The sequence below is a fragment of the Heptranchias perlo genome, chromosome 9, assembly GCF_035084215.1.
Source record: "Heptranchias perlo isolate sHepPer1 chromosome 9, sHepPer1.hap1, whole genome shotgun sequence".
NCBI classification, from domain to species: Eukaryota; Metazoa; Chordata; class Chondrichthyes; order Hexanchiformes; family Hexanchidae; genus Heptranchias; species Heptranchias perlo.
In genome coordinates this window covers 8,136,477-8,159,612 of record NC_090333.1, presented here as the reverse complement: position 1 = coordinate 8,159,612, position 23,136 = coordinate 8,136,477, and the positions used below count along the sequence as shown (strand labels likewise).

The following is a 23,136-nucleotide window of genomic DNA, read 5'->3' as shown; positions in this document are numbered from 1 at the left end:
GATATAGCTCCAAATTTCTTTGAAGGGAATTAAATCGTGTATTTCTCCAACTCACATACGGTTATCAATCAAACACACATTCCAAAACGATCAAGGGGAATGTGAAATACAGGGATGTTTGTGGGTCAGGGAAATCTTTAGCGCCTTGGAGCTGAAGATCTATAATTGCGGTACTTATCCGTATGGCTATCGGGGACATTGCTGGACAGAATAACATTAATGGACCTGCACTGAACAACTATCTTTTTTTTCTCCCATGGGAGCAACCTACAGACACATTGGGCTGGAAATTGCTTATGGCCCATCTTCGGGTCCAGAATGTCGTCAACGCACACCTCAACCGGGAGGCCCGAGGCCGGACCTGAAATTCATAGTATCATAGTAGGTACAGCACAGGAGGAGGCCATTCTGCCCAAGAGCTATCCAATTAGTTCCACTCCCCTGCTCTTTCCCCATAGCCCTGTACATTTTTTCCCTTCAAGTATTTATCCAATTCCCTTTTGAAAGTTATTATTGAATCTGCTTCCACCACCCTTTCAGGCAGTGCATTCCAGATCATAACAACTCGCTGCGTAAAAAAATGTTTCCTCATGTCGCCTCTGGCTCGTTTGCCGATCTTCTTAAATCTGTGTCCTCGGGCTATCGTCCCTTCTGCCACTGGAAACTGTTTCTCCTTATTTACTCTATCAAAACCGTTCATGATTTTGAACACCTCGATCAAATCTCCCCTTAACCTTCTTTGCTCTAAGGAGAACAATCCCAGCTTCTCCAGTCTCTCCACGTAACTGAAGTCCCTCATCCCTGGTGTCATCCTGGTAAACCTCCTCTGCACCTTCTCCAAGGCCTTGACATCCTTCCTAAAGTGTAGTACCCAGAATTGAACACACTACTCTAGCTGAGGCCTAACCAGTGCTTTATAAAGGTTTAGCATAACTTGCATTCTTTTGTACTCGATGCCTCTCTTTCATAAAGCCAAGGATCCCATATGCTTTATTAACAGCTTTATCAACTCGTGCTGCCACCTTCAAAGATTTGTGTACGTACATCCCCAGGTCTCTCTGTTGCTGCACCCCCTTTAAAATTGTACCTCGGGCCTCATAAACATTTTTTGGCATCAGCTGCTGGCACCTGCCACGCCTCCTCCTTGAGGGGGACGGATGTCGGTCTGCTTGCCTTGCCCGCAGCAGTCTGGCTGAAGGTAGGTTCCTGGGAGGGGGGGGTCTGAGCAGGCAACGGGGTGGGGGCGGGGGCGATTTGTTGGCAGCTGCTGCTCAGCCCAATCCGCCCATCGGCCCGACTAATTTAGCAGTTGCCCGAATGCGCATGCGTAGGAACATAGGAACAGGAGTAGGCCATTCAGCCCCTCGAGCCTGTTCCACCATTCAGTTAGATAACGGCTGATCTGTACCTCAACTCTATTTACCTGCCTTGGTTCCATAACCCTTAATACACTTTGCCAAACAAAAATCTATCAATCTTAGTTCTGAAATTTTCAATTGACCCCCAGCCTCAACAGCTTTTTGGGGGAGAAAGTTCCAGATTTCCACTCCCCTTTTTGTGAAGAAATGCTTCCCGACATCACCCCTGAACGGCCTAGCTCTAATTTTAAGGTTATGCCCCCTTGTTCTGGACTCCCCCCACTAGAGGAAATAGTTTATCTCTATCTACCTGATCCAATCCTTTAATCATCTTACACACCTCAATTAGATCACCCCTTAATCTTCTATATTCAAGGGAACACAAGCCTAGTCTATGCAACCTGTCCTCGTAATTTAACCCTTTTAGCCCCGGTAAAATCTTGACACATTATTCACGAGCGCTCCCTTGCAAAGCGTGCACTATAGTGTGCAACCTCTACGTGTGTACATGTACATCTACATGATGTGTAGCACTCGTTACATAACATAGAGCATTGTTAAATCGCCATACAAGATCTTGGGCTTTGTTACGGTGATGGGAGCAACAAAGAATGCAGATTGGGCATGGCCCCAGCCCACTGCTAAATTTGTTGACATTGCAACTGTTTTACGCCCTAAAAATGGGGGCAACACATACCAATTTCAACCCCGTTATCCAAGTACGATGAGCACGTACTGCATATCATGGCGTTTGATTTGGCCTATGGCATACCAGGGAGCCCTAGTAAAATTGAAGTCAATGGGAATCAGGGGGAAAACTCTCCAGTGGCTGGAGTCATACCTAGCACAAAGGAAGATGGTAGTGGTTGTTGGAGGCCAAGCATCTCAGCCCCTGGGCATTGCTGCAGGAGTTCCTCAGGGCAGTGTCCTAGGCCCAACCATCTTCAGCTGCTTCATCAATGACCTTCCCTCCATCATAAGGTCAGAAATGGGGATGTTCGAATGATGACTGCACAGTGTTCAGTTCCATTCGCAACCCCTCAGATAATGAAGCAGTCCGAGCCCGCATGCAGCAAGACCTGGACAACATCCAGGCTTGGGCTGATAAGTGGCAAGTAACATTCGCGCCAGATAAGTGCCAGGCAATGACCATCTCCAACAAGAGAGAGTCTAACCACCTCCCCTTGACATTCAACGGCATTACCATCGCCGAATCCCCCACCATCAACATCCTGGGGGTCACCATTGACCAGAAACTTAACTGGACCAGCCATATAAATACTGTGGCTACGAGAGCAGGTCAGAGGCTGGGTATTCTGCGGCGAGTGACTCACCTCCTGACTCCCCAAAGCCTTTCCACCATCTACAAGGCACAAGTCAGGAGTGTGATGGAATACTCTCCACTTGCCTGGATGAGTGCAGCTCCAACAACACTCAAGAAGCTCGACACCATCCAAGATAAAGCAGCCCGCTTGATTGGCACCCCATCCACCACCCTAAACATTCACTCCCTTCACCACTGGCGCACTGTGGCTGCAGTGTGCACCATCCACAGGATGCACTGCAGCAACTCGCCAAGGCTTCTTCGACAGCACCTCCCAAACCCGCGACCTCTACCACCTAGAAGGACAAGGGCAGCAGGCGCATGGGAACAACACCACCTGCACGTTCCCCTTCAAGTCACACACCATCCCGACTTGGAATTATATCGCCGTTCCTTCATTGTCGCTGGGTCAAAATCCTGGAACTCCCTTCCTAACAGCACTGTGGGAGAACCGTCACCACACGGACTGCAGCGGTTCAAGAAGGCGGCTCACCACCACCTTCTCAAGGGCAATTAGGGATGGGCAATAAATGCCGGCCTTGCCAGCGACGCCCACATCCCGTGAACGAATAAAAAAAAAGACCATAATATGTATTCTCTCCAGCTTGAGGAAACAGCTAGCAGTACCCAAAGCGACTGCTAGACACCGTGCAGAGATCTTAAAATACACACTTGCTGCCCTGAGTGCTGCTGTTAAGTGCATGTTTAATTATTGTTAATAATAATTATTATTGCATGCTTAATAAATCTGTGACATCGGACATTTAATGCTATGAGCCCTATTATTTTGAGGAGCAAATTATAAGTAAGAACACCCATCCTCCTAATAATTAGTGTCACATTCTTGGAAGGTGCACAGTGAATCCTTGGAAGAAGTGGCTCGCTCCTCTTAGCTTGGCAGATCTGGTACGATCAGTAAATGTTTTGCAGGACTGAGTTGTCATGCGTGGGGGGACTAAATTTTGCACTGACTGTCCTGGACACCTCCGTCCACTGCTGCTGCGCTGCTCACCTTTGAAGCCTGTGCCACTCGGATCGAAACACTGCACCCCTCCAGTGTCTTAACTTCTGAGAGGAGCACTAAACCGGAAAACCTCGGGGGGGGGGGGGTGGGGGATCGTCTGCCCTTGCACGAGGCCCGATAAACGTTTCTTGTAAACCAAATTGTTGACTTTTATTCCCCCCTCCCCCCGACCTCTCTGCTGACCCCTTTACGCTGCTGCAGGCCTTTAACTCCTGCAGCTGCACCCAAGTCCTCGCTCCCAAAATAGCGAGCTCCCAGCGAGAGGCATTTGGGAGCTCGCCTGCATTATTGACTCTGGATTCTGCGGCTGGAGTGGGGGGGTGGGGAGGTCAGCCTGTCCGAGCTTGGGAGCAAGCGAGAGGTGCCTTGTCGCCATTCTGCTCAGGGTTTCACCTGAGCCAAAAACCACTAGGCCTCTAAGAACATGGACTAAATTCTGCGAGGAAATACACTGCAGGCGGGGACCCATGCACAGTCAGCGTGTGTCGGAAAACCGCGGGCAACTGTAAGGAGGCAGGAGAATGGTAGAATCATATTTTTAAAAGTATTATTAGCTTAAAGCAAGCAGGGTGGTAATAGTCGCATTCAAACAGGGAGTCAACAAGTTTCAGGTGATGCAACGTTCATACAATCATAGAATGGTTACAGCACAAAAGGAGGCCATTCGGCCCAGCGAGCCCGTGATGGCTCTTTGTAAGAGCAATCCAGTTAATCCCATTCCTCCCGCTCTTTCCCCGTAGCCCTGCAATTTTTTTCCCTTCAAGTATTTATCCAATTCCTTTTTGAAAACCACGATTGAATCTGCTTCCACCACCCTTTCAGGCAGTGCGTTCCAGATCATAACCAATTGCTGCATAAAAAAGCTTTTCCTCACATCGCCTTTGGTTCTTTTGCCATTCACCTTAAATCTGTGTCCTCTGGTTCTCGACCCTTCTGCCAATGGGAACAATTTCTATTTATTGACTTTATCTAAACCCTTCATGATTTTGAACACTTCTGTCAAATCTCCTCTCAACCTTCTCTGCTCTAAGGAGAACAACCCCAGCTTCTCCAGTCTATCCACGTAACTGAAGTCCCTCATCCCTGGAACCATTCTAGTAAATCTTTTCTGCACCCTCTCTAAGGCCTTGACATCCTTCCTAAAGTGCAGTGCCCAGAATTGAACACAATATTCCAGTTGTGGCCGAACCAGTGTTTTATAAAGGTTCAACATAACTTCCTTGCTTTTGTACTCTATGCCTCTATTTAAGTGAAGCATCATATTGTTTGATCTTATTGTGTGAGGGATTGATCAGAGGACCATTTGATCACATTGTGTGTGCTGTTGACCATTTGATCACAGCATGACGACTATCGATCAAGGGAAGTAAGGGCAGATGGGTGAGATATTATGATCTTTACACAATCCAACGGCGGGTTTGCATATTAATTAAGTGGGGTTTGAATGTGAAGTAAAGTGAACGAGACAAGAAAGAGGTGATAACGGAGTCGCTGAACCTGGGGCACAGGTTGAACAAACGACACGGCAGGAAGGGAGACGGGTTAGAAAGTGGGAGAAAGAGGGAACTCGTGGTAGAGAATCGAAGAAAGAACGCCAGGAAGAGTCTCTGCCCAGAGGAGCGGGTAATACCGTTTTGCTTGTTCCTCTGTACTATTGCTAAAGCGATTGTACATACTTTACTTACTCCATAGCAATAAAGTCATCACACAACCAATGTGGGGTCTCCCTCGAACGCTTACACAACTGGCTGGCAGTTCGGGGTCTTGTGAAAGTTGCCCTGGTGTCTGCCCGTGGTCACTGCTTGCAGAGCCCATTGTCATCATAAAATCGGGGGCAGTCCATTTTAAATGGACGTGTTATTTATGTTACCCCATAGGCTTAATCCATTAGTAATTAAAGGAGGGCAACCAGAAAGAATGTTAGTTTCAGGCACCTGACTTGCAAGTCCCGGCCTACATCTGTAAAGGTCAGCCCTGGGGCCTATTGTTTCAACTCGCTGAAAGAGCAAGTGACACATTGATTTATTTAGTGCAGCTAAGCATCATGGCAACCTAATGAAACGGTTACCCTGCACTCAAATATTTGCTTGGTTTTTGCTGTTTGACAACAATCTGGCAGGGCACGTCTCCGGAAAGACTGCGATCGGTCCCAGCAAAAGGAAGTTGAACGCGAGAAGGTAGACTGCTAACAGAACCTCCGTCTAATTTGGGATTGGTGCGTAACTGTCTAATCCGTGTGAAGACACTTTGAGGCATCATTTTCTCTGGTACATTTATTCCGTTTGTTACCGTGCAAGTTACACCTTGTCTGTGCTGGTTCAATGCAGTTATTTTTAAACAGGTTAAATAAGGTCGCACAGATGGATTTATAATGAGCACATGGTAACCAGTGCATTACAAATAGTGTCTAAAGGAAATTAAGCAATTTTAAACTTGACGACCAGGGCAGTACTGAAGGAATGCTCCATGTTTGGAGGGGCTGCTTTTCAAATGAGATGTTCCTAGTATCGTCGTAGGTACAGCACAGGAGGGGGCCATTCGGCCCGTCGTGCCGGCTCTTTGAAAGACCTATCCAAACAGTCCCATTCCCCTTCTCCTTCCCCATAGGCCTGTAATTTTTTTCCCCTTCAAGTGAACCCTCCTCTGTCTGAGCATGAAAGATCTCAGGACACTATCTGATAAAGATTAGGGAGCGTCCTGGGCAACATTCGTTCCTCCCTCAACCAACACCACCAAAAACAGATTAACTGGACATTTGCCTTGTTGCTGATTTCAGGATCTTGATGTGCAAAATGGCTGCTGAGCTGCCGACATAAAAGCGACTGCATTTCAAAAGGTCTGCGGTTTGAGACGTTTGCGGGGGACATGACGAGGCTCGATATAAATGCACGTCGTATTCTAAAGATTTTCTTCAAGATAAAAACAGGAAATACACAACAGGTCTGTCAGCATCTAAAGAAAGGCCTGGTTAACAGTCCACGTGGAGACTTTCCCTCTGGATCCTCCTTCACCTGAAATGCTGACCTGTCTTTTTCCAGAAAGTGATGGGCCTACTGTGCATTTTACATAGAATTACATCGAATTTACAGCACAGAAACACGCCACTTGGCCCAACTGGTCCATGCTGGTGTTTATGCTCCACACGAGCCCCCTCCGACCCCTCTTCATCTCACCCTATCGACATATCCTTCTATTCCTTTCTCCCTCATCTGTTTATCCAGCTTCCCCTTAAACGCATCTGTGTTATTCGCCTCAACTACTCCTTGTGATAGCAAGTTCCACATTCTAACCACTCTCTAAGTAAAGAAAGTTCCCTGAATTCCCTATTGGATTTATTAGCGACGATCTTATATTTATGGCCCCTAGTTTTGGTCTCCCTCACAAGTGGAAACACCTTCTCTATGTCTACCCTATCGAATCCCTTCATAATTTTAAAGACCTCTATCAGGTCACCCCGCAGTCTTCCCTTTTCTAGAGAAAAGAGCCCCTTGTAGCATTTCTAGAATCTTACAGCATGGAAAGGAGGCCATTCAGCTCATCGTACCTGTGCTGGCTCTTTGAAAGAGCTATCCAATTAGTCCCATTCCCCTCTGCTCTTAGAATCATAGAATAGAATCATAGAATGGTTACAGCACAGAAGGAGGCCATTCGGCCCATCGAGTCCGTGCCGGCTCTCTGCAAGAGCAATCCAGCTAGTTCCACTCCCCCCACCCTTTCCCTGTAGCCCTGCAAATTTTTTCCTTTCAAGTACTTATCCAGTTCCCTTTTGAAAGCCACGATTGAATCTGCTTCCACCACCCTTTCAGGCAGCGCATTCCAGATCATAACCACTCGCTGCCTAAAAAAGTTTTTCCTCGTGTTGCTTTTGGTTCCTTTGCCAATCACCTTAAATCTGTGTCCTCTGGTTCTCGACCCTTCCGCCAATGGGAACAGTTTCTCTCTATCTACTCTGTCTAGAACCCTCATGATTTTGAACACCTCTTTCAAATCTCCTCGCAAACTTCTCTGCTCTAAAGAGAACAATCCCAACTTCTCCAGTCTGTCCACTTAACTGAAGTAACGGAACTAAATTTTTCCTTTCCAATTCCCTTTTGAAAGTTGCTATTGAATCTGCTTCCACCACCCTTTCAGGCAGTGCGTTCCAGATCGTAAGAACTCAGCAATAACTACAAACAGCAGGGTCCCACCTCAAGGGGCAGTTGTCCCATCACTGGAAGCATAGCAATAATTACTGTATTTGTTTTAATTTGGGGGTCAACCATAACATTTGTTCATTGTTGTGCACAAACGCACCCTAGTGCTGTACTGGAGTTTGGTGCCAACCAATATAAGGAGATTTACTATCTTGTTGAGGCCCCCCGGGAGAGCAGCACTTGAAAAGGAGACCGCATGCTCCACTCGACGGCCTCCCCGCGTTACTTTAGCGATGTTGCTTTGGGCTGCGCAGTAAGATGCAGGACCCGTGCGTGCGCACATGCGATTTGAGGAATGCATGGCGTAGCAATGCTATACAGCGGAGAAAACAAAATGGAGCTTAGTCGTAAGAGTTCCAGGACACTGAGCTTCATGGGAGCTGAGCGAGATGCAGCCTGGAAGTAACATGGAGCTGATTCCATGCACCTGGAAGCTCGCATCGTGATGTCAGATGGATTGGGATGAGCGAGCAGATTGGCACCGAAGGCTTGTTTCATTTTCTCAGGTTGTGCTTACTTTGGGAACTGCCCTAGAATTAAATATGTTACAGTAAAGCACTGCGTATTCGATTTTCAGTATTCGTTCATGGGATGTGGGCGTCGCTGGCAAGGCCATCATTTATTGCCCATCCCTAATTGCCCTTGAGAAGACAGTGTAGTCACTGTTGTAATGTAGGAAACGCTGCAGTCAATTTACGCACAGCAAGCTCCCATAAACAGATACATGACCAGATAATCTGTTTTAGTGATGTTGGTTGAGGCAGAAATATTGGCCAGGACTGTCTTGCTCTTCTTCGAATAGTAATACCAATCTCCACTGTCTGACGTGGATCAACCCAAAAAAGATTAAATTAAGGTCGTTTATCATATTGTACATGTATTCATTCCTGTACCTAGGGTATTGCAACACCAATTGTGTAAGACTAAACCACCACCTCTCTTGACCCCTCCACTATCTCTGATTTGTCACGCTGCTTGTCCGACATCCAGCAATGGATGAGCAGAAATTTCCTCCCCAAGCCATCGACTCCATCCCTCTCCCTGGCCACTGTCTGAAGCTGAACCAAACTGTTCGCAACCTTGGGGTCCTATTTGACCCTGAGATGAGCTTCCAACCCCTCGTCCACTCCATCACCAAGACCGCCTACTTCCACCTCCGTAACATTGCCCGTCTCTGACCCTGCCTCATCTCATCTGCTGCTGAAACCCTCATCCATGCCTTTGTCACCTCTAGACTCGACTATTCCACGCTCTCCTGACCGGCCTCCCAACTTGCACCTTCCGTAAACTTGAGCTCATCCAAAATTCTGCTGCCCGTATCCTAACTCGCACCAAGTCCCATTCACCCATCACCCCTGTGTTCACTGACCTACATTAGCCCCCAGTCCGGGAACGCCTCGATTTTAAACTTCTCATTGTTGTTTTTAAACCCCTCCACGGCCTTGCCCCTCCCTATCTCTGTAACCTCCTCCAGCTCCTACAACCCTCCGAGATCTCCACACTCCTCCAATTCTGGCTTCTTGCGCATCCCCGATTTTAATTGCTCCACCATTGGCGGCCGTGCCTTCAGCTGCCTAGGCTCTAAGCTCTGGAATCCCCTCTCTAAATCTCTCTGTCTCTCTTTCCTCCTTTAAGATGCTCCTTAAAACCTACCTCTTTAACCAAGCTTTTGGTCACCTATCCTGATATCTCCTTATGTGGCTTGGTGTCAAATTTTGTTTGATAATCGCTCCTGTGAAGCGTCTTGGGACGTTTTACTACGTTAAAGGCGCTATATAAATGCAAGTAGTTGTCTGCTAATTTCCATTATGGCCTATTGGCGGAGTCCCCCCTCCACCTTATTGGAAGGTCCTACTGTCTTATGTTTTAAAAAAAAATTACAAAAAATGCAATACCTCATTTTCATAATGCATTCTGAACCTTGTTTTCAGGTCAGAGCAAAGCAAGAACTGGAACTCAAAGTGAAGTCATTTGCCCCTCCTTATGTAGGTAGATCTACTGTGTTATTATCATAGACGGAATTCTAATTTAGTTAAATCTTTTGTTCATTGTTTTCTGCCTCTAATTGGAATCCACTCTGATCTCTCAGGCTCCCCAGCCAGAACTCTACTTGCTGCCAGGCGTAGGACACTCTGGCTGGAGGGAGCTGATCAACTCGTTTACACCCAACGGTCAGCAGTTCCCCAAGGAACACTCAGAGTCCTGCATGCCACGTCCGAGACCAAGAGGTACAACTCCGGACGAGAACGAGTCTTCGGGAGAATTTAAGGCGTCCAGTTGTTCCTGCCGAGCACATGTCACTAAGAGTCCGGATGTACGCAGCACCTACGAGACACATCAAAGACCAAGGAGTACGAACCGAGAGGAAAAGGCAGCAGCGAGGGAACGTAAAACCGATGGCTTTCCAGGCAAAGTTCACCGCGCCGGGAGCCCGGATAAAACCGGCAGCTACGTCTCACTTCATGGACCGCCAAGTGCGAATCCAGAAGAAAGCGAGGATTCGAGGGAATTTGAAGCCAGTGGTGTCTCGCAGCAGGTGCACAGTACAAGGAGTCCAGATTTCAATAGCACCTGGGAGCAGAAGGAGTCACACACCAAACCCATTATAAACACAAGACAGGCCAATAAAAAACCACTGAGAAATCAACAACAAGAGCATCGAGCGCAGCAGAGAAAAAAAGGTTTTTGAATCATGGATTTGTAGAGATTTCGGCACAGGAGGCCAATTTGGCACATCATTTCCCACCCCAGTGCTGGTTTTTTCAAGTGGATCTGGCCAATCGATTTCTGGTTCCCTGCTGTTTTTCCTTTAACATTTTTAATGTTTTTCTTCTTCAAGTACCCAGGGATGAGGGACTTCGGTTTTGTGGATAGACCGGAAAAGCTGGGATTGTTCTCCTTAGAGCAGAGAAGGTTAAGAGGAGATTCGATCGAGGTGTTCGAGATCACGAAGGGTCTGGACAGAGTAAATGAGGAGAAATTGTTTCCAGTGGCAGGAGGGTCGGTAACCAGAGGACACAGATTTAAGGCGATCGGCAAAAGAACCAGAGCCGAGATGTGGAGAAATTTCTTGCACAGCGAGTTGCTATAGAATCATAGAATCATAGAAGTTTACAACATGGAAACAGGCCCTTCGGCCCAACATGTCCATGTCGCCCAGTTTATACCACTAAGCTAGTCCCAATTGCCTGCACTTGGCCCATATCCCTCTATACCCATCTTACCCATGTAACTGTCCAAATGCTTTTTAAAAGACAAAATTGTACCCGCCTCTACTACTGCCTCTGGCAGCTCATTCCAGACACTCACCACCCTTTGAGTGAAAAAATTGCCCCTCTGGACCCTTTTGTATCTCTCCCCTCTCACCTTAAATCTATGCCCCCTCGTTATAGACTCCCCTACCTTTGGGAAAAGATTTTGACTATCTACCTTATCTATGCCCCTCATTATTCTATAAGATCACCTCAAAACCTCCTACTCTCCAAGGAAAAAAGTCTCAGCCTATCCAACCTCTCCCTATAAGTCAAACCATCAAGTCCCGGTAGCATCCTAGTAAATCTTTTCTGCACTCTTTCTAGTTTAATAATATCCTTTCTATAATAGGGTGACCAGAACTGTACACAGTATTCCAAGTGTGGCCTTATTAATGTCTTGTACAACTTCAACAAGACATCCCAACACCTGTATTCAATGTTCTGACCAATGAAACCAAGCATGCCGAATGCCTTCTTCACCACCCTATCCACCTGTGACTCCACTTTCAAGGAGCTATGAACCTGTACTCCTAGATCTCTTTGTTCTATAACTCTCCCCAACGCCCTACCATTAACGGAGTAGGTCCTGGCCCGATTCGATCTACCAAAATGCATCACCTCACATTTATCTAAATTAAACTCCATCTGCCATTCATCGGCCCACTGGCCCAATTTATCAAGATCCCGTTGCAATCCTAGATAACCTTCTTCACTGTCCACAATGCCACCAATCTTGGTGTCATCTGCAAACTTATGATCTGGAAAGCACTGCTTGAAAGGGTGGTGGAAGCAGATTCAATAGTAACTTTCAAAAAGGGAATTGGATAAATACTTGAAAAGGGGAAAAACTTGCAGGGCTATGGGGAAAGAGCAGGGGGGCAGTGGGACTAATTGGATAGCTCTTTCAAAGAGCCGGCACAGGCACGATGGACCGAATGGCCTCCTTCCGTGGGGTACGATTCTATGAAGTGTTTATCATTGAAAGGACGGGGGAGAAACAGCAGGGATCTAGAAATAGAGGGGATAGCTCCACGTGAAGAACCAGCAATGGCGCAGGCATGAGGTGGCAAATTTTGTGATTGATTAGGCTTCAATAGCCACTTGTGGTAATGCATTTATGCACTTTATGTGAATGGGTTTCTTTCAACCTCCCCCTTGATATTTCTGTAAGGAATCTTACAACACCAGGTTATAGTCCAACAGCTTTATTTGTAATCGCAAGCTTTCGGAGGCTTCCTCCTTCGTCAGGTGAGGTTTCAAGTATTTATCCAATTCCTTTTTGAAAGTTACTATTGAATCTGCTTCCACCACCCTTTCAAGCAGTACATTCCAGATCATAACAACTCGCTGTGCAAGAAATTTCTCCATATCTCGGGCTCTGGTTCTTTCGCCGATCGCCTTAAATGTGTGTCCTCTGGTTACCGACCCTCCTGCCGCTGGAAACAATTTCTCCTCATTTACTCTGTCCAGACCCTTCATGACGACCTCACCTGACGAAGGAGGAGGCCTCCGAAAGCTTGCGATTTCAAATAAAGCTGTTGGACTATAACCTGGTGTTGTGCGACTCCTTACATTTGTCCACCCCAGTCCATCACCGGCATCTCCACATCATTGATATTTCTAGCATTGATGCCTTGTTACCAATTCACTTACCGTAGAGTCATAGAATGATACAGCACAGAAGGAGGCCATTTGGCTCACCATGCCTGTGCCGGCTCTTTGAAAGTTCCAGTAATATTTTGCTGTTTACCATCACCAAACCCTTTTATAACTTTGAACACTTCCATTAGATCCGCACTTCTGCATCAGTGAATTCGGCCTTGGTTTTTCAAGGCTGCCACCATATCCTCTCACCCGAGTACTATTCTAATGAATCTATTCGGCACCTTGCCCATGGCTTCACTATCTTTTCCATGATGCAAAACTGCGCTCAGTGCCTCGAGGGAGTTATCGCTCACCTATCACTACCTCATTGTTTATTGATTAGCCCAACTGCGGCACTGAAGTGAGACACAGATCCTCACAATCAATTCCAATTCTCGGCCATGTTATTGAGCAGTGAACAGGTCGCTCCAGCGTGGTCTTGTACACCACTTACAGCCGACTGAATGCCAGCTGGGCTCAGTGGGCAGCACTCTTGCTTCTGAATCAGAAAGTTGTGGGATCCACTTTAGGGTAATCTAGGTTGTATATTCAGTGCAGTACTGAAGGAGTGTTGCATTGGCAGAGGTATTGGGGGGGGGGGTAATTTTCAACACATTGCCCAGGCAGTAAACTGGCTTTGCGGATTGGCCGCCTGTTAGAGAAGCCGTCTGGCTTTCCTTGCCATTGATTTCATGGGAAGGGAAGATCTGAGACGAAAGCAGGTGGAGGGAGGTGGACTAGACGCACAAGGGGAGAATTATCAGAGGCATTGCCAGGTAAGTGTGATAGAAACATAGAAAATAGGAGCAGGAGTAGGCCATTCAGCCCTTCAAGCCTGCTCCGCCATTCAATACGATCATGGCTGATCCTCTATCTCAATGCCATATTCCCGCTCTCTCCCCATACCCCTTGATGCCTTTTGTGTCTAGAAATCTATCTAGCTCCTTCTTTAATATATTCAGTGACTTGGCCTCCACAGCCTCCTGTGGTAGAGAATTCCACAGGTTCATCACCCTCTGAGTAAAGAAATTTCTCCTCATCTCAGTCCTGAGGAGAAATTTCTTCACTCAGAGGGTGATGAACCTGTGGAATTCTCTACCACAGAAGACTGTGGAGGCCAAGTATCCACAGACTGTGTCCTGAGACTGTGACCCCTCGTTCTGGACCCCCCCAGCCAGGGGAAACATCCTCCCTGCATCCAGTCTGTCTAGCCCTGTTAGAATTTTATATGTTTCAATGAGATCCCCTCTCATTCTTCTAAACTCGAGTGAATACAGGCCGAGTCGACCCAATCTCTCCTCATACGACAGTCCTGCCATCCCAGGAATCAGTCTGGTAATTCGGATGCTTCTTCCTGTGTCTTTATTAAGAAAGAACTTACACTTATATATCCTCAGGATATTCCAAAAACACTTCACAACCAATTAATTACTTTTTATGAACTGCAGTCTCTGTTGTGATGTATGCAAACGAAGCAGCCAATTTGCACACAGCAAGGCCTCAATTAATCTGTTTTAGTTGAGGGATAAATGTTGGCCAGGACACCAGGGGAACGTTCCTGCTCTTCTTCTAGTCGTGCTATGGGATCTTTTACATCCTGCACAGTTTGTCCTCTCATCTGAAAGACGGTGGGGGTAAAATTCGACTTCGGCTGGGCCACTAGTAGGGTTGCCAACTCTGGTTGGACAGATTCCTGGAGGTTTCATCTCGTGACCTCCTGCCTCCAACCGCCCCGCCCCCACACTCCCGCCATTGGCCGCCCGACATGTCCATCCTCGTGGTGCACCGCCTTCCTACGCCAATCAGAAAGTGAACAGACCCTTCATTACCCGATGGGTTGATTCCTGACCGTCAGTCAAACAGCCTTTTTCCCCCCGATCTCCAATATTTTTATATCTAGTAAACAAAAGTGTTCAAAGATTTTTTTTCTAGAAACACATTTTTTTATTGCTGCTATGATTTTTCTCCTGGGTTAGGTTTGCGCAGTGTCCTGGAGATTAGTCCTTAATTCCTGGAGACTCCAGGGCAATCCAGTGCACAAAACAGGCAACAGCAGATCAGCTGCCCGTTACACACATATCCCTGATTTTCCTTTCTTTTGCGCCCCAGTCGAAGCTGAATTCCACCCCCAGTATCTCAGCTAATGTAGTAGTCCCTCAGTACTACACTGAAATGTGAGACTACATGCTCGAGTCCTGGAGTGAGGGGGGGGCTTGAGCCCACAGCCTTCTGACTCAGAGACGAGAGTGTTACCACTGAGCCAAACCGACACTTATTACTACTGCCAATCTGAAAAAGAGATGTTATAATAATTGTACAAAAGCATTTTGGCAATTCTTTTATTATAAATGGACTTTTCTTTTGTAGAAAATGCACCCATGGGAGATGTGCAAGTGGACATTAGTTCAGTTTCAAAGGAAAGCAGGATTCAGAGTAATAGCATGAGGGATTCGGGGGTTCCAGAATCACTGGATGAGAGAGATGCAGAATATTTAGAAAACCAAAGAATGAAAAGGTAAGAATCCTTGATTAGAAACTTGCCATCGATCGATTTCCTTCCATCATCGATCGATTTCCTTCCATCATCGATCGATTTCCTTCCATCATCGATCGATTTCCTTCCATCATCGATCGATTTCCTTCCATCATCGATCGATTCCTTCCTCCATCGATCGATTCCTTCCTCCATCGATCGATTCCTTCCTCCATTGATCGATTCCTTCCACCATTGATCGATTCCTTCCACCATTGATTGATTCCTTCCACCATTGATCGATTCCTTCCACCATCGATCGATTCCTTCCTCCATTGATCGATTCCTTCCACCATTGATCGATTTCCTTCCACCATTGATTGATTCCTTCCACCATTGATCGATTCCTTCCACCATTGATCGATTCCTTCCTCCATTGATCGATTCCTTCCTCCATTGATCGATTTCCTTCCTCCATTGATCGATTCCTTCCTCCATTGATCGATTTCCTTCCACCATTGATCGATTTCCTTCCACCATCGATCGATTCCTTCCATCATTGATCGATTCCTTCCTCCATTGATCGATTTCCTTCCACCATTGATCGATTTCCTTCCACCATTGATCGATTTCCTTCCACCATTGATCGATTCCTTCCTCCATTGATCGATTCCTTCCTCCATCGATCGATTCCTTCCACCATTGATCGATTCCTTCCTCCATTGATCGATTCCTTCCTCCATTGATCGATTTCCTTCCTCCATTGATCGATTCCTTCCTCCATTGATCGATTCCTTCCTCCATTGATCGATTCCTTCCTCCATCGATCGATTCCTTCCACCATTGATCGATTCCTTCCTCCATTGATCGATTCCTTCCTCCATTGATCGATTTCCTTCCATCATTGATCGATTCCTTCCTCCATTGATCGATTTCCTTCCACCATTGATCGATTCCTTCCACCATTGATCGATTTCCTTCCACCATTGATCGATTCCTTCCTCCATTGATCGATTCCTTCCTCCATTGATCGATTTCCTTCCTCCATTGATCGATTCCTTCCTCCATTGATCGATTTCCTTCCACCATGGATCGATTTCCTTCCACCATGGATCGATTTCCTTCCACCATCGATCGATTCCTTCCATCATTGATCGATTCCTTCCTCCATTGATCGATTTCCTTCCACCATTGATCAATTCCTTCCACCATTGATCGATTTCCTTCCACCATTGATCGATTCCTTCCTCCATTGATCGATTCCTTCCTCCATTGATCGATTCCTTCCTCCATTGATCGATTTCCTTCCACCATTGATCGATTCCTTCCACCATCGATCGATTCCTTCCACCATTGATTGATTCCTTCCACCATCGATCGATTCCTTCCTCCATTGATCGATTTCCTTCCACCATTGATCGATTCCTTCCACCATTGATCGATTTCCTTCCACCATTGATCGATTCCTTCCTCCATTGATCGATTCCTTCCTCCATTGATCGATTTCCTTCCACCATTGATCGATTCCTTCCACCATCGATCGATTCCTTCCACCATTGATCGATTCCTTCCACCATCGATCGATTTCCTTCCTCCATTGATCGATTTCCTTCCACCATTGATCGATTCCTTCCACCATTGATCGATTTCCTTCCATCATTGATCAATTCCTTCCTCCATTGATCGATTTCCTTCCACCATTGATCGATTCCTTCCACCATTGATCGATTCCTTCCACCATTGATCGATTCCTTCCACCATTGATCGATTCCTTCCACCATTGATCGATTTCCTTCCACCATTGATCGATTCCTTCCTCCATCGATCGATTCCTTCCACCATTGATCGATTCCTTCCTCCATTGATCGATTCCTTCCTCCATTGATCGATTTCCTTCCTCCATTGATCGATTCCTTCCTCCATTGATCGATTTCCTTCCACCATTGATCGCTTTCCTTCCACCATCGATCGATTCCTTCCATCATTGATCGATTCCTTCCTCCATTGATCGATTTCCTTCCACCATTGATCGATTCCTTCCACCATTGATCGATTTCCTTCCACCATTGATCGATTCCTTCCTCCATTGATCGATTCCTTCCTCCATTGATCGATTTCCTTCCTCCATTGATCGATTCCTTCCTCCATTGATCGATTTCCTTCCACCATGGATCGATTTCCTTCCACCATCGATCGATTCCTTCCATCATTGATCGATTCCTTCCTCCATTGATCGATTTCCTTCCACCATTGATCGATTCCTTCCACCATTGATCGATTTCCTTCCACCATTGATCGATTCCTTCCTCCATTGATCGATTCCTTCCTCCATTGATCGATTTCCTTCCTCCATTGATCGATTCCTTCCTCCATTGATCGATTTCCTTCCACCATTGATCGATTTCCTTCCACCATCGATCGATTCCTTCCATCATTGATCGATTCCTTCCTCCATTGATCGATTCCTTCCACCATTGATCGATTTCCTTCCACCATTGATCGATTCCTTCCTCCATTGATCGATTCCTTCCTCCATTGATCGATTCCTTCCTCCATTGATCGATTTCCTTCCACCATTGATTGATTCCTTCCACCATCGATCGATTCCTTCCTCCATTGATCGATTTCCTTCCACCATTGATCGATTCCTTCCACCATTGATCGATTTCCTTCCACCATTGATCGATTTCCTTCCACCATTGATCGATTCCTTCCTCCATTGATCGATTCCTTCCTCCATTGATCGATTTCCTTCCACCATTGATCGATTCCTTCCACCATCGATCGATTCCTTCCACCATTGATCGATTCCTTCCACCATCGATCGATTCCTTCCACCATTGATCGATTCCTTCCACCATCGATCGATTCCTTCCACCATTGATTGATTCCTTCCACCATCGATCGATTCCTTCCTCCATTGATCGATTTCCTTCCACCATTGATCGATTCCTTCCACCATTGATCGATTTCCTTCCACCATTGATCGATTCCTTCCTCCATTGATCGATTCCTTCCTCCATTGATCGATTTCCTTCCACCATTGATCGATTCCTTCCACCATCGATCGATTCCTTCCACCATTGATCGATTCCTTCCACCATTGATCGATTCCTTCCTCCATAGATCGATTCCTTCCACCATCGATCGAATACCTTCCACCATCGTTCGATTTCCTTCCACCATTGATCGATTTCCTTCCTCCATTGATCGATTCCTTCCACCATTGATCGATTCCTTCCTCCATTGATCGATTTCCTTCCACCATGGATCGATTCCTTCCACCATCGATCGATTTCCTTCCATCATTGATCGATTCCTTCCTCCATCGATCGATTTCCTTCCACCATCGATCGATTTCCTTCCATCATTGATCGATTTCCTTCCACCATTGATCGATTTCCTTCCACCATTAATCAATTTCCTTCCATCATTGATCGATTCCTTCCACCATTGATCAATTTCCTTCCACCATTGATTGTTTATTAAAAAATGTCTTTGCTAAGTCTCTCCCCACCTCTTGCGTCTCAATGCACTCACCCTCTCAGCGTATATTAGAAGGTTCCTCTAATGAGGCCATATGGGTGGAGCTTAAAAACAAAAAGGGGGCAAGCACTTTGATGGGAGTGTACTATAGGCCCCCAAACAGTCAGGGGGAGATAGAGGAACAGATATGTAGGCAAATCTCAGAAAATTGTGCAAATAATAATAGGGTAATAATAGTGGGGGATTTCAACTTCCCCAATATTAACTGGGATACTCAGAGTGTAAAAGGCTTAGAGGGTACAAAATTCTTAACGTGCATCCAGGAGAGCTTTTTGAGCCAGCATGTAGAAAGTCCTACAAGAGAGGGGGCGGTACTGGACCTAATTCTAGGGAATGTGGCCGGCCAAGTGGAAGAAGTGCTAGTAGGTGAGCACTTTGGTGACAGTGACCATAATTCGGTGAGATTTAAGGTGGTCATGGAAAAGGACAGGGAGGGGCCGGAAATAAAGGTTCTAAATTGGGGGAAGGCCGATTTTAATAGGATATGGCAGGATCTGGCCAAAATGGACTGGGATCAGCTGCTTGTAGGAAAATCCGCATCGGAGCAATGGGAGTCTTTCAGAAGGGAGATTGAGACCATACAATGGCAACATGTTCCCGTAAAGGTCAAGGGTGGTTCCAAGAACTCCAGGGAACCTTGGATGTCAGGGGATATACGAGAATGGATTAGGAAAAAAAGGAGGGCTTTTGGCAGATACAAAAGGCTAAAGACGGAGGAAGCCCTAGAGGAGTACAAAAAGTGCAGGGGGATAATTAAAAAAGAAATTAGGAGATCAAGGAGGGGCCATGAAATAACACTGGCGAGCAAAATAAAGGAAAATCCTAAGATGTTTTATAAGTATATTAAGGGTAAGAGGATGACTAGGGAAAAAATAGGGCCCATTAGGGACAAAAATGGCAATCTGTGTGTGGAGCCGGCAGATGTAGGAGGGGTTCTAAATGAATTTTTTGCATCTGTTTTCACTATGGAGAAGGACGATGTAGACAGAGAAATACGGCAGGGGGACTGTGATATACTCGAACATATTAACATCGAGCGGTTTTAGCAGGCCTAAAAATGGATAAATCCCCAGGCCCGGACGAAATGTATCCCAGGCTACTGTGTGAGGCAAAGGAGGAGATTGCGGGGGCTCTAACACATATATTCAGAACCTCTCTGGCCACAGGGGATGTGCCAGAGGACTGGAGAACCGCTAATGTAGTACCATTATTCAAGAAGGGGAGTAGGGAAAAACCGGGGAACTACAGGCCAGTGAGCCTAACATCAGTGGTAGGAAAATTATTGGAAAAAATTCTGAAGGACAAAATTAGTCTCCACTTGGAGAAGCAAGGATTAATCAGGGATAGTCAACATGGCTTTGTCAAGGGAAGATCATGTCTGACTAATTTGATTGAATTTTTTGAGGGGGTGACTAGGCGTGTGGATGAGGGTAACGCAGTGGATGTGGTATACATGGATTTCAGTAAGGTCTTCGATAAAGTCCCCCACAGGAGACTGATCAAGAAGGTATGAGCCCATGGAATCCAGGGTGCCTTGGCACTTTGGATACAAAACTGGCTTAGTGGCAGAAGGCAGAGGGTGATGGTCGAAGGTTGTTTTTGTGACTGGAAGCCTGTGGCCAGTGGGGTACCACAGGGATCGGTGCTGGATCCCTTGCTGTTTGTGGTCTACATTAATGACTTGGATATGAATGTAAAAGGTATGATCAGTAAGTTCGCTGATGATACAAAAATTGGTAGGGTGGTAAATAGCGAGGAGGATAGCCTCAGTCTGCAGGACGATATTGATGGGTTGGTCAGATGGGCGGAACAGTGGCAAATGGAATTTAACCCGGAAAAGTGCGAGGTGATGCACTTTGGAGGGACTAACAAGGCAAGGGAATACACAATGAATGGGAAGACCCTAGGCAAGACAGAGGGTCAGAGGGATCTTGGTGTGCAAGTTCACAGATCCCTGAAGGCGGCGGAACAGGTAGATAAGGTGGTAAAGAAGGCATATGGGATACTTGCCTTTATTAGCCGAGGCATAGAATATAAGAGCAAGGAGGTTATGATGGAGCTGTACAAAACACTGGTTAGGCCACAGCTGGAGTACTGTGTGCAGTTCTGGTCGCCACACTACAGGAAGGATGTGATCGCTTTGGAGAGGGTGCAGAGGAGATTCACCAGGATGTTACCAGGGCTGGAGAGCTTCAGCTATGAAGAGAGACTGGGAAGATTGGGTTTGTTTTCCTTGGAGCAGAGGAGGCTGAGGGGGGACATGATTGAGATGTACAAAATTATGAGGGGCACAGATAGGATGGATACTAAGGAGCTTTTTCCCTTCGTTGAGGGTTCTATAACAAGGGGACATAGATTCAAGGTAAAAGGCGGGAGGTTTAGAGGGGATTTGAGAAAGAACTTTTTCACCCAGAGGGTGGTTGGAGTCTGGAACTCACTGCCTGAAAGGGTTGTGGAGGCAGGAACCCTCACAACATTCAAGAAGCATTTGGATGAGCACTTGAAATGCCATAGCATACAAGGCTACGGACCAAATGCTGGAAAATGGGATTAGAGTAGACAGGGCTTGATGGCTGGCGCGGACACGATGGGCCGAAGGGCCTCTATCCGTGCTGTATAACTCTATGACTCTATGACCTTCTGGTCTGGCCTAGTATGACTGAGTACACATTGCTTTCACCTGCAGGTCCTTTATTTGAATCTGAATCTAAAACAATACAATGAGCAGGGCCGCTGAGTCAAAATCCTGGAACTCCCTACCTAACAGCACTGTGGGAGAACCTTCACCACACGGACTGCAGCGGTTCAAGATGGTGGCTCACCACCACCTTCTCAAGGGCAGTTAGGGATGGGCAATAAATGCCGGCCTCGCCAGCGACGCCCACATCCCATGAACGAATGAAAAAAAAGGTGGGACAAATGTTCTTAAAAACCTTTGGGCTAATTTCGTAAAATTGTGCTCCCTGCGAGGAACCTTGAGCAGTGCATGCTGGGAATTCATGCGTGCGGTCCCTCCGATTTCTGTCTGAGTAGATGGAAAATTGTGGGGCGCGTGCAGCTGAGTTCCTGACGTGGGCCTGCAGAGGGTGAGGCCCCCTTCCGGGAGCAAGGTTTTGTAAAATAACCTCACTTACATAGAATTATATCGAATCTACATCACAGAAACAGGCCATTCAGCCCACCTGGCTTATGCCGGCGTTTATGCTGCGCATAAGCCTCCTCCCACCTCTCTTCATCTACCCCTATCAGCATATCCTTCTATTCCTTTCTTCCTCGTGTACTTAACTAACTTCCCCTTAAATGCATCTATGCCAGTCGCCTCAACTACTCCTTGTGGTAGCGAGTTCCACATTCTCACCACTCTCTGGGTAAAGAAGTTTCTCCTGAATTCCCTATTGAATTTATTAATAGCCATCTTATATTTATAATCTCCAGTTTTGGACTCCCCCACAACTGGAAACATCTTCTCTACGTCTACCCTATCGAACCCTTTCATAATTTTAAAGACCTCTTACAGGTCACCCCTCATCCTTCTCTTTTCTAGAGAAAAGAGCCCCCATACCTGATTGGTATAACCTCCCAATTCTGGTATCATCCTTGTGAATCTTTTATGCACCTTCTCCGATATCCTTTTTATAATGTGGAGACCGGAACCGTGCACAGTGCTCCAAGTGTGGTCTAACTCGTCTTCATCTTTTTTTCCACCGTGAAGGTTGGATAAAAGTTTGATTTGCTCGTTGCTTTTACTTGATCGGATTTTTTGGTTAATGTACAGCACGAGTTGGTTGTGTTGAGCGCACATTATTGCTGCTGCTGCTCTGAAATACTTTGCGTCTGTGTTCTAGTTCAAAACTGTTTAAAAAAAAAGGACTATTCTGTCTTGCAGTCAGCGATTAAATCAGGGCCCAGAATCCAGAAATGCCGGACAAAGAACCTGTCAGGTATTGAATAAGTTTCTGGTAATGTACAAAACTGGATTCTCCTCTTTCCCATTGTTTAAATCTCTCTGTTTTACAAAATGTGAATTTTGCACTCACCAATGTGAGGGACGTTAATCCAGGGGAATGGAACGCAGGAGGTCGTTTTAAGCCAGGCGGGAATCCCATGGGATCGGGTGGAATGCTGGTTTCACACCCCGCCCGATATTAATCTCCATTGACTGCCATTGACTAAAACCAGCGTTCCACCCGATCGGGTCAGTCTCCCGGCGGGTGGGTTAGGTTAAAATTGCCCCCCCCCTCCCCTCCAGTGTCAGCTCTGGGCACTCCAAGCTCACGTGTAGCATTGGTCGGATGCAGAGTGAAGTTCCCTCTGCTCTAC

The 23,136-nt window shown here is 46.4% G+C and overlaps 1 protein-coding gene across 1 annotated transcript in view; it reads left to right on the top strand.

Annotated features, from left to right (window-relative positions):
* The window catches only part of spata1 (spermatogenesis associated 1), a 73,830-nt gene that overhangs the window by 27,945 nt on the left and 22,749 nt on the right, over window positions 1-23,136 (top strand). Inside the window, exons 4-7 of the mRNA XM_067989825.1 lie at window positions 9,831-9,884; window positions 9,989-10,580; window positions 15,165-15,312; window positions 22,703-22,757. Of these exons, the coding sequence (XP_067845926.1) occupies window positions 9,831-9,884; window positions 9,989-10,580; window positions 15,165-15,312; window positions 22,703-22,757 (849 nt within the window). The remainder of the gene's footprint in view (window positions 1-9,830; window positions 9,885-9,988; window positions 10,581-15,164; window positions 15,313-22,702; window positions 22,758-23,136) is intronic.